Source organism: Patagioenas fasciata, chromosome 14, assembly GCF_037038585.1.
Source record: "Patagioenas fasciata isolate bPatFas1 chromosome 14, bPatFas1.hap1, whole genome shotgun sequence".
NCBI lineage: Eukaryota > Metazoa > Chordata > Aves > Columbiformes > Columbidae > Patagioenas > Patagioenas fasciata.
This window is the reverse complement of record NC_092533.1, coordinates 4,054,332-4,070,782: the sequence shown is the minus strand read 5'-3', so window position 1 is coordinate 4,070,782 and position 16,451 is coordinate 4,054,332. Positions and strand designations below refer to the sequence as shown.

The following is a 16,451-nucleotide window of genomic DNA, read 5'->3' as shown; positions in this document are numbered from 1 at the left end:
GGCCGTACGGCGAAGGGGGAGCCACCACCGGCCCCCCCCCGTATCGCTACGGCTCCCGCCTCCCTTCCGGCGGCGGCTCCTTCCCTGCGCCGGGGGCGGACGGGACGGACCGGAGCCGCACCGAGCCCAGCCAGGTGGGTGCGGGGCCGGGCCGGGGGCGGGCCCGCCGTGCCGCAGAGCCCGGAGGGGGGGGCGGGCACGGGTACCGACCCACCGAGCCTCCCGGGGCCGCCGGCTTATGTAACGGGGCGGCGGCCGTGGGGATGCGGGATGCGGCATGCGGGGAAGGATGCGCGGAAGGATGCCGGGCGAGCTGCAGGTGCGGGATGCGGATGCAGGATGGAGGGCTGAGCGGCGCGGCCCCGGACTACCCCCCCCTCCAACCCCCATCCCGCTCCCAGGACTGGGAAGGTGGGGACACCGATGCGGAGGGATGGCATGAGAAGGGCTGTCACCCCCCGGACGGTGGTTTGCAACCCTCAGCCCCTCCAGCCCCTCTGTGCCTGGCCATCCCTGCGGGAACGCTCTGCAGAGCGGGGCTTTGGATAGGGACAGGAGGTGACCCGCTCCCCCCACCACCCCCTTACCTGCACCCGGGAAGGCTCCACGCAGCCTTCTGCTGTGGGGAGCTCCTTATACCCCACCGGGCTCTTCCCATGCCTCCCCATTACATCTCCCTCTCCATCCTGCACTCTGTGCCTGAGTCCAACCACTCCTGGAGCAACCCAACTGCACGGTCCCCTCCACGGTATTCTGGTCCCTGGGCTCCAGCCCCTCTCCCCACCATGCTCCCAGGGCTGTGGCTGCAGCACATGGGACAGGTGGCTGCTGTGATCCAGGCCTGGCAGCACACAGTGGCACTGCCACCCTCATGGCACGAGTGTCACCGGGCAGCCAGTGCCCAAGGCAGGCAGTGCGGTGAGTCAGAGCAGCAAAGCAGGGCTGGCACCTTTGCTCAGGACAGAGCTGACAGCTCAAGGCTTCTCCATGCAACCAGCTGGGCTCTGCAGGCAGTGGCAGCCACTGGATGAGGTTGGTGAAAGAGCCGGAGTGATGCGAGTCAAGATGAGGTGCCAGGTTTGGCAAAGAGAGGATGAGGAAGGATGGGCTAGGCTCAGGCTGCAGGGAGGTGTCTTCCCTACCAAACCTGCCCTCATCCCCCTGAGGCTGCAGGACCACGAGGGTCCCAGGATGGACTCCAGCATGGCCAGGGGAAGCAGGGAGCTCAGCCCCCAGCTGGCAGAACTGCTCCAGGTGTCCTGAGAAAACTGAGACAGCTCAGCTGAAACAAACCTGCACAGAAAAATGTCTCAAAGTCTCCCTTGGCTGTGGGCTGAATGTTTGTTTCTTCGATTGCCTTGCGTGATAACATTAGTATTGAAATGACCCCAGCCAGGCAGACCTATTAACACCTTGCAGCGCTGGAGGATGATTGCGCTTCACACCTTGGCTCTTCCCCGGGTTTCTGCAGAGCCTGCTGCCAGGCGCAGCCCGCCAGGCCCGGTGCTGCTAGTCAGGAGCCATGTCGGGAGCTGAGGGGAGCTGCATTGAGTTGCCCAGCGTGGTTTAACCATGGGAGCTGAGAGGTCCCAGCAGAGGTCCAGTACTGCAAAGAAACCCTCTGGGGAAGAGAGGGTGACCACCAGCAGCATGGCACAACTCTCTTCCCACTGCCGGGCACCAAGGTGTCCCCTTGGCATAGACCTCAAGAAGTCTGGTGTGGCAAGTGGGCAAGGTCACTGCGACCCAGGCTGCCACCTTTCCCACCACCACTGAGCCCAAGCTCTCGGGCATCAAGTGCTGCCCAAACAGCCAGGGCCAGACCCTCCTGCCCAGCGCAGGACCCTCCTGGCAGCTGGAGGATCTCTGCTCTCGCCTGCAGCCTCCACGTGTCCCTAGCCAGACCTCCCCATTTGTTCTTATGCCAGCATCATCCTTGAGTTTAAACGATCCTTCTTCCTCCCTGGTGTTTACTCGCCTGGTGTATTTATAGAGAGCAATCAGGCCTGCTCAGCCAGGGTAAACAAGCTGCGCTCCGGCAGGCTGCTCTCGTGTGAGCACTCTCTGCTCCCTTGTCCCAGGAGCTTTCCCCTCTACCTTTTCCAGCTCCGTGGAGCCTTTTTGGCCATGGAGACCTGCACTGTCTGCATTGTCCAGCTATGGGCTCTCTGGGCTGTGCCTCCAGGCTCCAGTGTCTTGCTCTAGGTCACCCAGTGCCTTGCCAGGAGCCACCATCACCTTTTCCATGTCATTCTGCACCGCAAGTGCCTGCTCCTCCTCTCTTGTAAGCAGCCAGGCCAGCAAGCCCATCCCTCCCTGGCTGGTGCCACTGGCTCCTGCTGCAACACTCACCAGAGGCTCAGAAATATCTCTCATCTTAGCCAGCTCCCAAAGCCCTGTGATGGTGTGACCCAGAACTGCCCTGGCCCATGGGAAGGTGAAGTCTGCAAGAGATATTGAGATTTTTGAGGCTGGGGATCTGCTTTTTGAAGGCAAGGCAGGTTGACTCAGGTACAGGACCCCGACTGGGAAATGCCTCTGGGGTTTGCCTAATGCAATGTGGCACCCCGAGCCCTTTGCACCCCTGCATGAGAGCCAGGACGGCGCACTGCCAGCGCTGAGTCCGGTTTGCAGATAATTTCCCCAAGTTTCCCCAAGCATCGTGGTTCTGAGCCTTCCTTCTCACCCCATGCATGGACATGGAGCTGATGCCAGCCTCAGAGCAGGTCAGGAGAGCATCTCTCTTAGGCAGGAGAAGCGCTTTGAGACGTGGCCCAGAGTGTTCCAGCCTGCACACCCCACTGATTCCCTTCCCCAGCCCACCCTCCTCTGCAAATATTTGGACAAGCTCAGCTATAAATGCAGGGTGCTGAGAGCCAGAGGTGCCAAAGCAGAAGAGCTGTGGACTTGCTAATGGTCTCATCTCGAGCATTAAGTTTTCCCTGGATACTGTGTGTTGTGTCCAGAGCCTCAGCTGGATAAAAGCAGCCCTGCCAGTGCCTAGAGACACTGCAGTCCCCAGAACTGGGGTTGTCCTGGCACTGTCACCCTGCTCTGCTCATCCCTGTCCTCTACTTTTGGCTGCAGTTGGTGTCTGGTTGCCTAAACAAACAGACAGACTGAGCTAGTGCAGCTGTCCAGGTGAGATGCATCTTCATGATGCTGGCAGGCTCTGTCCGTTTAAAAGGCAGGGGGAAAAAAACCACTTTGGACTGGCCCAGAAAAAAAATACCCTGCAGGGATCAGAGCAGCACCCCCCAGGACCCTCTGCGTGTTCTCAGGTACCTGAGCAGGGGATTGTCACTCTTCACACCCTCTGGGGTTTCAGCAAAGAATGGCTGATTTGCACCCTGACAAAGCAGGGGACTGATCCCGTCCCAGCCCAGCTGTCTCCTTGGCACTGAGCTGTCTGGGAAGCAGCCACCCCCGGGCACACGTCCCCGCAACACTCTGCAGCCCATCTTACCCCGCTTCTGAGTCTTCCCACGTCCCAAAGGAGGCAGCCGTTGTCCCCAGCAAAGGTCACCTTCACGCTGCTGCTGAGCCCTTTCCAGGCTGAGCTTTCAGTGCTGCATTTCCCAGGGAAGCAGTCGCTGTTCTGGGGTCTCCTCAGGGATCTCACTGAGGATCCTCTGCCCCTTCCCTGCAGCTCACAGAGCTCAGCATCCCCTGGGTGATCCTGCACCCGCCCCAAACCCAGCACTGCGCCCGCGGGCTGGCAGTGTCTCCTGCCCCCAGGGCTGGGATAAGGCATCCCTGCTCTGTGATGCTTTTAAAAATGCAGGCTCCATCCCTCCCAGCCCCTACTCCTCCAGTGTCGCTGTTTGCCTGTGTTTCCCCCAGCTCCCCTGGGTCATTCATTTATCTCCAATTTGCCAAAGCCTCCCTCCTTCCCCAGGGTGGAGGAAAAGCCTTTGCTCGAAGTCAGGAAGAATTTGTAACTTGCCCAGGAACCTGCTGCCCGAGTCGCAGAGCACAAGTCAGACTCGTGGCACGTGTTGAGGTGACACGAGCCACACGGTGGGGACAGGCCACCCCAGACACTGCCAGCGCAGCACACAGCACCCTCCTGCCCAGGTCTCTGCACGGCCTCTGCCCAGGCCAGCATCCCCGGGAAGCACGCCCTGCATCTCCCTGAGCGTCACAGGGGGATTTCAAGGACAGTCAAGGAAGGGACAAGATCCCTGAGCAGAAGCTTCCTGCGGTCCAGCAGAAAGTGGGGAACCCCAGAGGGGGGTGCCAAGGCTTTCTCAAGTTGCGAAGTCTGAGCAAAGTCTTTTGTTTGGCGGCTTGTTTTAACTTGCCATTATGTTCTCCAAAGAAGAAAGTCATCATTTGCAAGCTGAGGAAGGCAGAGTTAATGTGAAATTTTAAAACACTTGAGGAGTTGAGAGCCCTCTAAATATTTAATGAAGGCATCCAAACTGCTGGGTGTCTGCAGAGATGGCCAGGAGCCCTCTGCCAGCATCAGAGGTGGTGTCCCTGATGCAGGAGAGGATCAGAGACCCCAACGGTCTGCCATCTCCTGCAGCCTGTCACCCTCTGCATGCCCCGCTGCACTCCCACCTGCAGAGAGATGATGGCTCTTGGCAGCAGATTGCTCCCATCCTTGGAGGCTGGGATGCAGGGGGGTGCACAGACCCATCCAGTGTCCCCTGAGTAGGGGGAGAAGGCAGCAGCAGTGGTGTGTTCCATCCATCACCCATCAAGGGATTCCACTTTATTCACCCCATCCGGTCCTGGGGCCCCACCTGCAGAGCTGATCCTCCCCCTGTCGGTGTCTCCCGCAGGCCCCGCTCTCCCTGCGATGCCCAGCCGCCCCTGTGAGCTCCTCATCGCCCTGCGTTAGGTGCCGAAGCCTGCGGACACCCGGCGCTGCACGCACCAAGGTAGGCAGCACCGCCCCGGCTCTGCGCGCTGCAGCTCCCGGGGGCCACCTCGCTCCCCACGGCACAGGGGGCACAGTCCAGCCACGGGATGCATGGGGGGTGCAGAGGTACAGCCTGGGGCTACCTCACCAGGATGGGGGGGTCCATCATGGGCATCCTGGTGAGACCCTGATGCAAGAGGCATCCAAACCCGCTCAGGACCAGGCTGAGGCCATAGGAGTGGGGAATAGCTCGGGCTCTGAGGTGGGTGCTGGGCACGGTCCTGCCTGGGGACCATGGCAGGTGACCGTGACTGCAGAGCTGGCACAGAGCCAGGGGCTTTTTTCTTTTTTCTTTTTTTTTTTTTTGCCTTTGAAAGCCCCCAGATGGGAAAGGTATGCGCCAAACCCCACTGAAAGCAGCCAAGAATGGATTTTCTGGCCAGAGCCCCAGCAGCTCTTGGAGCGGCGCCGTGCTCGTCCGGCGTCACAGTGCAGCGGAAACCCCAAGCGTGGGCAGGCTGGGGGAGGTTTCAGCTGGGGTGGGCAGAGAGCCCCCCCACCTATCCCAGCTGCCTCCCAGTGCAGGGGTCTCACTCCTCCCAGCACCCCAGGCCAGGGCAGCGCAGGCTTGTCCCATTCCCACTGCGTTGTAGATGGCTGGAGCCCAGACACCCAGATTTTCCCCCCACGCTGCCACAGAGCTCCCTACCATGCAGCCATCTGCTGCTGTTGGAGGACAGGGTGTCCCCAGCATTGTGGCCCTTGGCCAGCTCAGTTACCCAGGGCATGGGGCATCTGAGCTCCCAAACCTCCCCTCTCGTGGGATGCGATGGGCCCATCTCTCCTGGGAAGGCAGATGCTCTCCTAGAGCTGGACTGGGAGTTTGGTAGAGCACAACCAGCCACGACAGCATCCCTAGTGCTCAGCAGTGCAGGGAGGGCGTTGAAGTACCCCAGGCTCTTTGCCCTCATCTCAGGAGCCCCAAAGAGCTTGCAGAATCTTTGCAAACCAACACCTGTATCAGCACAAGGCTGAACTTCAGGGGAGCAGCACGCAGGGTCTCATTTTTGAGGATGCTTTGGCTGGACGGGGGATGGATGAGGGCTGACACTGCTCTGCTGTGCTCTGAGCTTGAGCTTGAGCTGTCCTCTGAGTCTTGAGATAAATAATTGTGTCCTTGTCCTTCATGCTTTTCCCTCGCCAGTAAAATGAGGGTGGGTATAACCCCTTCAAGGCTTTCCGCAGGGAGGGGGTGCCCAAATCCCATCCTGACATGGAGCCAAGAGGGGACCCTTGAGCATCCTCCCCTTGCACCATCCCAACCACCTCCACCATTGGCACCTGCACAGACCCCGCATGTGCCTGCCAGGGTGGTGAGGATGGAAATAAGTATGTGCACAGCCTGGCTCCTTCCCCAAAGGCACTGGCCAGGGCAATGGGGCTGGATGGGGAGGCAGTGTGGAGGCTTGAGGGGGCTTTTGTCTGCTCCCTGGGCAGTACTGGTGTGCTGCATCCAGCTCCACTCCGGCCCCTGCAGAGCTGTGCGGGTGTGCGTGCCTGCCATAAATATTGATGGGGTGGACTCAGAGCAAGTGTGCCTTTATATACAGTGATTGGGATGTATATGCTATAAGTACCTGCTGTGTGGGCAGGAGAAAGCAGTGTAGGTGAAAGCACCAAGGCTGAACGCACAGTGGCTTTTCTACAGGGAGGCGGGATCCATCCTGCGTGGGGTGGGGAGGTGGGAAGCGGCCAAGTGAGGAACCTCAGGGGTCATAAAACTCTTTGGGGAATTGGCCAGACCCGCAGCCAGCCTAAATCTTCCAGCTGAGACTGCAGTGGGCCACCACAGCTCCCACAGCCTGCTCCCCGCACAGCCACGCCAGGATAAACAGCGAGGGGCTGCAGTGCCTCTGTTTAATAATGCATGGCACAGAGGCACCGGACGCTCACTGGGAGCCAGAAGCTGCGGGGACAAGAAGTCACCACTGCAGCACTCGATCAGTGGGGTCCATCCCGGCATCCCCCGGTGCTCACGGGATGTGGACACCTCAGGGCTCTGGGTAGCCCCGAGGCTGGGGCTGGGTAAGCAGAGCTTGCCACCACAGGGCACAGCAGTGGCAAAGCCAAAGCACTCAGTCATGCAGCAGCTGTCATCCTGGCCACGCTGGATGCTTCTTAGATGGAGCCTGGAACTGGGTCCCTGCCCCCTTGGCCACTCTTGCTGGGAAATATAGCCCCTATCAATCTTTCTCACACAGATGTAGGCGTAGATAGTATTTTTGGGGAGCTCTGGAGGGCTGAGCAGCACTGGGAGCACCCCTCCTTCTCCAGCATCCTCCTGGGACACCACCATGCTGGGAACAGCTGGAAGCTGTGGGCTTGGTGCCCTCCTCGCCTCATCCCTCCTCCAGCCAAAACCACCCTGGCTCACATGTTGATTGCCAGGCCCAGGATGAGCAGGTGTGTGCTGGGTCTTGCAGGCACCAGTTCACAACAAGCTCCTGCAAATGGCCCCCCCGGGGAATGCACGCATCCCATATTATGTGCAGTGCCGTGATCCAGCCCCACCGACCATCTGCTGCAGCAGCTCCCCACCACCCACTCCCCAGCCCACGCTGTGCCCCACGGCACGGAGCTGTGCAGGGATGGGCAGGGGGTGCCCAGCATGCCCCCCCTCAGCCCACAGGCAGGAGGAAACAGACAGGTCTGCAGGACTGATGCTGATGGGGCTGTGGTAGCAATGCAGGTGGGTCTGCAGCAGTGATGCCAACGGGGCCGTGGTATTAACACAGACGAGCCTGTGATAGCGATGCAGGAAAAGCTGCAGCATCAGCCCGGAGCCCCTCTGCCTGCAGGAGTGCTTTGCTGTGCCCATGCAGAGCAGGGCACGGGGAGGGCAGCGGGCAGGAGCATCCCCTGTCCAGCCTGCAAATCCCAGACCTGGGGAGACCCTCAGTCCATGAGACCAGCAGAGGTCATCCTGTGAGGGTGACTCCAGGGGCGGATTTGGTCCGTTTTTCTCTGTCCCTCTCTGGTGAACTCAGGGGACCCTGCCACCCCCGGCCCCCAGCCGCAGTGCTGCTCCCATGTTGGGCAGAGCATGGCAGCAGAGCTGGGGTCAGGCCATGGCACAAATCCACCTCCCTCCCCACCGGACCCTGGGCTTGTGGCTCGCTCCTGCACCAGCCCCTTGGTGAGACCCTCATTCACAGCCTGTGCCTGGCACGGGGGGGATAATGGGAGAGTGGTTGCTGGGGGAACACCCACATGTACTGGGGGGTTGTGACTTGCTGCAGGGGCAGAACAGTAGTCCCCATGTCCCTAGTGACTGGACGTGGGGGCTCTGAGCACTACACGCTTGCCCTGAGCATGGCGCAATGGAGTGACCCCAAGTCCCCCTCACCTCACTCAGTGTCACCAGCAGGAGGGACAGCAGGCGTGGCAGGGGCTGTCCCTGCAGTCTGTGCTCAGACGCTGTGCTGGAGGGTCCGGCTCCAGCCTGACACTACAGCCCACTGGTGCCAGTCCCCGTCCCTGTCCCCACCAGGTGCCAGCCCCAAGGGGCCAAGGCTGCTCTTCAGAGGCTGCAGCTGCTGCATGCTTTGTGCTGCCTCTTCCCCTTCTTGACGCTGCTGTTTTTGTTTTGTTTAAAAGGCTGGGTTACGAATTTTAAACAGGCTCCTGAAAAACCCAATTACCTCCAGAAGACAACCTGATAAAAGCTGCCTAAGTGGCACTGTGGAAATCGCCTTGTGCAGCAGCTGAGGGAAAACCAACATAACAAAGCCTTTAGAAATGGAGTTAACCACTTTTAATCCCTCGGTGCAATGAGAAGGACCAATAATTATTTTCTGTAGAGATGGCGGGTGTGGGGGGATAAGTGAAATAACTGCCCTGTGCTAATGGGTGGCAGCAGGCTGGGCTCGCAGTGCTGCAGGGATGGGTGCAGTTTTTCAGGCACCCGCTTTGCTCTGCCTGGGAGCTTTGCAAGGGCCCATGGTGGCTGTGACCTTGCAGGGTCCCTGTGTGGCTGCAGGGCTTGGGGACGGTGCCAGCAACGGGGCAGGCAGGTGCCACTTGGGGCTTTGCTGGCAGCAGATGCGGTGGGTGATGCAGCAGCAGCAGCAGCTGCCAGCCCCGTGCCCTTTCCCTGGGCACCGGCGGGGAGCGGAGAGAGGCGCTGCCAGGGCTCTGGCACCCGCACCAGCTCCGTCCCTGCCTTGCTGCCCCCGCAAGCCAGCACGGAGGTGACTTGCAGGATTTGGTGGCGCTGAGAGCTTCCTGTTCCATCTGGCCATGGTGCTGTCCCCCCCGTCCCTCCTATTGCTCCCCGTCCCTTCCCTTCCTGCCTCCCCCAGCAGCTCCAGGCAGCAACCTGACAGGTGACACTGCCCAGAACAATGCCAGAGGACAGCTGTGTCTAAGGAGTGCCCATGCCAGGCACGAGCAGTCCTCCCAGCACCGGGAGCATCCTCCAAACATCTGCCAGAGCCAGCTGGGCTCTGGGACTGCAGGGATCCCCTGGGCTCATCCCCATCCTGAGAGCAGGGGTGTCCGCAGGGTGTGTGAGGCAGGGGGACAGAGGTGATGTCCAGGGCTGGTGATGAGTCCCTGGCTGCCCATCCCAGGGGAGCCCAACCGCCAGGGCAGGGCTGGGCGCTCACCAGCCCATTGGCTGCGGTTGCGCTGCCGGCACTGACAGCTGGAGTGCCGGGGCGTTTGGCCACAGCTGACATGAGCCTCGTGCTTCCCGCAGCAGCAGGGACGGGGGCTGCTTCGCCCACCTCCCCCTGCACCCCGTGTGGGGTCCCACACTTGGAGACATGATTCCAGGCTGCCAAGCCCCAAAGAGGGCAAGCCTGGCTTAAGCATTTAGCACTGGCACAAGGGACAGCCTTCCCAGCTTGGCCACAGCTCATACTGGGAGCAGTCCCCAGGCAGGCTGGGAGCTACTGGGGGAGGATGCGCTTAATGAGCCGAGGCATCTCCAAAGATTGAAAGACTCAAGGACCCATCCCAGGGACAAAAGGAGGCGTTTTGTCAGGCGTTGAGAGACGGGCTCGTTAATTCCTCCTGGCTGTCACACTTATCTGTAATGAATTTGTGCTCTGCTGTATTATTTTTAATACAATAGGAGCGGTGCAGCCCGCCCACCGCCCGGCTGCCGGGAGCGCTGACGTCAGCGCCCGGAGCAGGGCTGCCGCAGGATGGACAGACGGACGGACGGGCCAAGCGCAGGCCCGTCTTGCCACCCACACATCCATCCCACCAGCTACTGGTGGGCAGAACAGGGCTGGGCACAAGGGCAGGAGGCAATTTTTCCATAGAGGTGGAAAAAGGAGCTGTTGGCCGATGCCACTGTGGAAGGGGCTGAGGGCTCGAGGCTGGCAGAGACGGGGTGCGCTGGGGGGGTGTTTTGGGGAGTGGTGAGAGAGGGTGAACAAGAGGGCCACATCCTTGATGTGTTGTCCCCGCACTGAGACCTTCCCCTGGCAGCAGCCATGCATCGGGGCAGGAGCCAGCAGCGGGTGCGCACATGCAGATCTGTCAGTATCACATCCCAGTGGAGGTGCTGGGCTGGTACTTGCGTGCTGGCTTTGCCCCCCCGCCAGCTGCAGGATGGCTCCTCACTGCTGCCCCACATCCTCCATCACCCCATTCTCCCCACAGCAGCCCCAGCTGTGCACAACACCAGCAACATCTCCACAGGCTGCACCACCGGGTTTGTGGGGGCAGCTGCAGGCTGCCCTGGCTCCCCACAGCCTCCCACATGCAGAAGACAGGGGTCCCTGAAACGACCCTGCATCTAAACCCTCTCCAGCACTTTTCTGGGATGTAGCCATGAGGTTTCCTGCAAGGCTGCTCCTCCAGAGCCTCACCGTTAAACACCAGCTATCCCCAAAGCCTGGCTCAGAGCACCACTAATCAGATTTGCAAAGCGCTCCTCTTGTTTCTAATAACCCAGGGCTGGATTAATTAGAAGGCGCCGGCTGCCCCTATGTGGGGTGGCAGGGCTGGCGATGGGGCACACGCCTGTCCCCAGTGCCTCTCCGTGCACTGAGACAGGGATGGGAGGCCTGGGAGTGCCCTGTCCCGCAGCTGATGAGGAGGGGCGAGGGGGCTACAGGAGCCCATCTCCTTTTGGGCAGGTGGTGCCCCCCAATCTTACCTGGGGTTCCCACGCTGAATTGGGTCCTGAGCCCCGTGGGCATCATGTCCTCAATGCCACAGCACAGGCCCTCCCAGCATCCCCAGCCTGAGAAACCCCCATCTGCCGTGGGACCCCTCGGGGGGAGACAACACCAAAAATCCAAAGCTGGGGCCTCCGAGCAGCAGCTGCTGGTGCTGGGTCCGAGTTGATTTATCAGGGACTTTAATTAAACTGCTGCAGCTGCCCTGCATCACTGCGGAGAGGAACAGAGTGCTGCGGCTCGGGGTGCCGAGTGAGATAGTAGGGGGGTGCGGGATTTGGGGGCGGTGTGCAGCTTCTCGGTGGCTCCGGCTGATTAATGCCTCGTTTCGCCCATTAATTGCCGCGGAGGTGAATCATTAACCCCGCGCCGGACGCGCTCTCCCCCCAATCCCTCCCGCTAAAGAAGCGCGGTGGGGGGGTCCGGAGGGTCCCCGTCCGCATCCTTGAGAGCGGTGCGGGGCTCCCCGTGGGCCGCACACCGGGACGTTTCCCCGGGGGTCGTGCGGCGTTTCCTTGGGGGGTCTCCCGCATCCCTCCCCGTGGGGGGTCGGGCTGCGCGGTGCCAGGGCGGGGGTGTCGCCCCGGGCGGGCCCACGCGTGCCGCCGGGGGCGGGCGGGGGCCGGGCCGCGGCGGGGCGGGGCGGGGCGGGAGGGCGGAGCGGCGGCAGCGGAGAGCGGCGGCGGAGCCGGTGAGTGCCGCGCCGCGCCGGTGCTGAAGGGACAGCGCCGCCGCTGCGGCACCGGGCGGCCCCGGGCGGCGGGCGGGGCCCCGAGCCGCATCCTCCGGGGGGGGGGCGGGCGGCGGGTCACCGCGGTACCGCGTCCCCTGCGCGACCCTCCTCCCCCACCATCACCACTACCGCGGCTCCCGCCCTCCCCGTGTCCCTGCGCCCCCCCACCGCGGCTCCTGTGTCCCCTGCGCGCCCGATGCGTGTCCCCTGTCCCGGGTGTCCCCTGCGTCCTCCGTGTGCTTGCACTCCCACCGTGAGGTGTCCCCTGGGTTCCGCACCCCCCTGCGGTCCCGGTGTCCCCCGCATGCCGAGTCTCCCCTACGTCCCGTGTCCCCGCTGTCCCTCGCCCTTCGGGCGCCCCCTTCCGTGTCCCCTGCGTCGCTGCAGACCGTGCGGCCCCGGTGTCCCGGCGCCTGCCGGTGTCTCCCCACCGTCAGCGGTGTCCCCCGACGTTACTCGTGTCCCTGCACTCTCCGGTGTCCCCCCACGTACCCCGGTGTCGCTGCGCCCCCCCCTCCCGCCCCCGCGACCCCAGTGTTCCGGTTCCCCTATGTCCCAACGGCGCCAGGTGTCCCCTGCACCCTTCCTGCGGCCCCGGAGGCTCGGCGCCCCCCGCTGTCCCCGCGTCCCCGGTGTCCTCCGAGCCCCCCCCCCGAGGCGCTGGAGCTCAGCGCAGCACCGCCTGGAGGAACCCCCCAGTGCCGCGGGGTGCCCGGGGCTGGGAGCAACAAACTTCCCCGGGTCCCAGTTCGCGGAGCACCCCCAGCAGCCCACCACGGGGTCCCCGGGAGACGGGGTGGGGGGACCCGCGAGGCTGCGGCACCCACGCACACACACTGCAAACTGCACAGCCAGGCTCTGAGCAGAGCCTGCAGCCCCCCCGCACACACACAGGGCATGTGTGGGGCACGGCTATCCCCACACACACAAAAGCCCCCCTGCTTGCAGTCCCCCAGATACACAGCGAATGCAAACAGCCTGCAACACCCCCACACGTACACACACGTGGCACAGTCTGCAAATTTGTGTGCACACCCCACCCCACACAGCCTGCAAACCCACGGACCTGCACTCACAGCACCCCCCAATACAGCCTGTAACCTCCACACAGCGCGTGCAAACACACACAGTGCACACACTCACCCGTGCAAGCCCTTACACGCGCATCCACAGAGCTTGCAAACCCTGAAACTCAGGCACGCACACACTCAAAGCTTGCAAACAGGCTGCAGACCTGCACTGTGCGGGTACACACAGCTTGCAGCTCCACAAACTGGTGCACACGCGTGTGCGTGCACACCCCCATGCAAAAACAGCCTGCAGCCACCTGCAAACACAGCTCTTGACCGAAGACAGCCTGCACATACAGCTCACACACGGGAGCGCACACAAACATGGGATGCGCATACACACTCTGTCCTGCACACGCAATGTCCCTGCACACTGTCACCCATCCCCAGCACCCGCAGGGATCACGCACACAGTCACAGGCTGCTGCCTGCAACCCCTGCAGCCCCCAAACCCTGTCACAACCTGCCAACAGCCTCTTCTCCATCCCTCTGCAGAGCACATGCATTGTGATAGACGCACACACAGCACCCTGTGTCCAGCTGCGCTGCGCTGGCATCCCCAGGCAGGGTCTATCCCCCCTCCCTCAAGGCACAGACATGCAGTAGGTGGTGCCATAGTGGGTCCCCATCCCACCAACCCCCAGGCAGGAACCCGGGGCTCCTGCTGCCCCACTGAGGGCAGTGCTGGATTGGAAATCCGTCTCCGGTCCCTGCCTTGGTCCCTCCACAAGTCTGCAAAGCCAGTGGGGATGTGGGGAGGGTGCCAAGGGGAACAGGCAAATCTGCTCACCCTCTGTCTGCAGACCCCAAAAGCTCCCTCTGCCCATCCTGGAAGGCATTTTGGGCTGGAGACACAGAAGGTGCATCCTGCAGTGCCAGGGACTGTCCCTTCCCTTGTGCCTGGGCAGCGGGGAACCCTGGGCACGGCATCGCCAGCCACATCTCTCTCTCTGCCTACGCAGGTGGCCCTGGTCAGCGAGCCCAGACAGCAGTGGATGAACGCTGGGTGCTGGCCTAGCCACACGTACACACCGGCACCATGGACTTCGTCATGAAGCAAGCGCTGGGCGGTGAGTAGGTGCTGTACCCCTCCCAGGGTCCCAGCTCTGGGAGCGATGCTGGCCCAGCGCTCCAGGGGATGCAGCGGGAGGGACACAGCGGGGGTACAAAGACACGGGGAGAGGTGCTGGTGGGGGGGAGCTGCTGCCAGAGCACTCCAGGGCTCCCGTTCCTAGCGCCTGCAGTGCCTGGCTGGGGAATCCCCGGCGCTCCTGCCGCTAAGTGGGATTCCCTGGCGGGTCCCCTGGGTGCCAGTGCCGAAGGAGCTGCTGGCGTCTCCCCCAGCTGATGCTGAACTAGGACAGCGCAGCCAGCCCACGGCACTCCCCATCCCCGCAGCCTCTGGAGCCCGACTGCAGCCAGTGCGGGTGGCCATGGGGACATGCCAGGTCATCCTTAGGGGGGGGCTCCACGCCCTCCCTGCCACTGCAGGGGCTTTGGCAGCCAGCGCTGTGGCTGCAGCACGCATGGGGACTGTCTGATGGTCTTGTGCTGTGCAGGGGCCACCAAGGACATGGGGAAGATGCTGGGAGGTGAGGAGGAGAAGGACCCCGATGCGCAGAAGAAGGAGGAGGAGAGGCAGGAGGCCCTGCGCCAGCAAGAGGAAGAGCGGAAAGCCAAGCACGCCCGCATGGAAGCCGAGCGGGAGAAAGTCCGGCAGCAGATCCGCGACAAGGTGAGCACACACGTCCCCTGTGGCCACCCCTGCCCACGGCACCGGGATGGGGCTGGGACAAGGAGCCAGCACGGCTGGGGAGGAGGGGGCCTGAGGCTGTGATGATGGGCGCGTGCTGAGTGCCTGTGTCCTCACAGTACGGGCTGAAGAAGAAGGAGGAGAAGGAGGCGGAGGAGAAAGCTGCGCTGGAGCAGCCGTGTGAGGGCAGCCTGACGCGCCCCAAGAAGGCGATCCCGGCGGGCTGTGGGGACGAGGAGGAGGAGGAGGAGGAGAGCATCCTGGACACCGTCCTCAAGTACCTGCCCGGCCCGCTGCAGGATATGTTCAAGAAGTAACAGCACCGCCAACCCTGCCATGGGGTGCTGGGGCACAGGCGCCCTCTCCCCTCCGACCCCTCCATCAAGTTCCCATGGCCCCAACGGGGGTCCCCACACCCCCTCCCCATCACCTTCTGCCCATTCCCCTGACCAGACTGAAAACCCGCCCCGTCCTGTCCAGGCAGGGCCCCCCCATCACGCTGTGCCAAAGGGGAGCAGCCCTGGCCGGACAGAGCGAACCGGGACCAAATGCACTGACGCAACCTCGTGGCAGGCTGGGGGCACTCCAGGCCCTACCAGCCCCCCCGGGGTGGCTCCCCGTGCCCCCTGCCCCTCCTGCCTCTCCCAGGGGACCCCGGCAGGCCTCCTCTCGCTTGCCATCGTCCCCAGCACTGCCATCCCCCTGCCCCATCCTGCCCTGGGCTAAGCCCAAAGCACAAAGCCAGGCGCCCTGCCCACAGCTCCCCCATCCCCAGTCCCTGGGCACGGGGGTCCCCCAGGGCTGCCCGGTGTGCTCCAGCATCGGGGGGTTGGAGGGGACCCCCCCTCCTCGCATCTCTGGCCCCATAGTTAAAGCCATATCAGTTAGACTGCAATACTTCAGCACCGGGAAGAGCGGGCGCCGCGCTCCACCGACCGTGTACAAAGGCGCATGCGGGGCAGGGACCCCCCTGCCTCGTCCCCCCTGCCCCGTCCCCACCGCTTGCTCGTCCGTGTCTCGGCCCTGCCGGCCCCTGTTCTCGCATTAGTGTCTCTGTGCCAGGGTGCGCGCCGTCGCTCCATGCGTCCTTGTGTCCGCTGCTCACGCTCCCAGCCCCGAGTCCCCGCTGTCCCCGGGGCTGCCCGCAGCGCTGAGCTGAGAACCCCCCTGCCGCGCTGCCAGGGCCCCCACTCTGCCCCCTGCAATAAAGCCAGCACGGGGCCAAGGGCTGCCTGGCCAGTCCTGGACTGGGAATGCCCGGCTGTCCCCCTACCCTACACTAGGCACACGGGTCCCCTGGGCCTGGGAAGGAATCCCTGGGCAAGCACCCTGGGCATGTCCCAGGAGCTGCTGCTTGCACCCCAACGAGGGGATGCGGGGGCACAACCTCACCCCAGCCCGTCCCTTGCCACACCGTGCTCCCCCCTCCCCGTGCTTCCTCCGCCACAGCCCCCAGCTGCTCACCAGGGCTCTCCCCGGGAGGCAGCGGGCGACTTGGGGCCTCGCAGACATGCTGTGACCATCCTGCTCGAACTAGTCTTTGACGAACTAATAAAATAAAGGGATTTGTACATTGCTCTGGCCTCCTCTCAACCATTGCTTCCCTTGGGCCCCACACCAGCTCTCTTACTCCTCCATCCCCTCAGGGATGAGACCTTGTAGCTCATCACACTTGGGGGGGCAACAGGACCCACCCTGCACAGCACCCAAGCCAGGGCACAGGTGAAGGGAGAGACCACATGTGGCTCTCAGAGCCCTGCTCAGTCCAGCTGCCTCCCCACTCGCCTGTGTCCACCCTGCAGGTGCCCACTCCAGGGCTGGGGACAAGGTA

General features: G+C 62.9%; 1 protein-coding gene across 2 annotated transcripts; it reads left to right on the top strand.

Moving 5' to 3' along the window:
• Window positions 1–15: 15 nt before the first annotated feature.
• On the top strand, window positions 16–16,196 carry CPLX2 (complexin 2). 2 transcript variants are annotated; one of them, XM_065849455.2, is made up of 5 exons: window positions 16–134; window positions 4,791–4,889; window positions 13,830–13,937; window positions 14,427–14,602; window positions 14,740–16,196. In XM_065849455.2, exons 3-5 carry the CDS (start codon window positions 13,907–13,909, stop codon window positions 14,935–14,937), a joined length of 405 nt encoding a protein of 134 aa, XP_065705527.1. In that variant the 5' UTR covers window positions 16–134; window positions 4,791–4,889; window positions 13,830–13,906; the 3' UTR covers window positions 14,938–16,196. The 2 variants fall into 2 exon arrangements, with proteins under 2 accessions (XP_065705527.1, XP_065705529.1); XM_065849457.1 differs by lacking the exons at window positions 16–134; window positions 4,791–4,889 and adding an exon at window positions 11,715–11,755.
• Window positions 16,197–16,451: the final 255 nt, after the last annotated feature.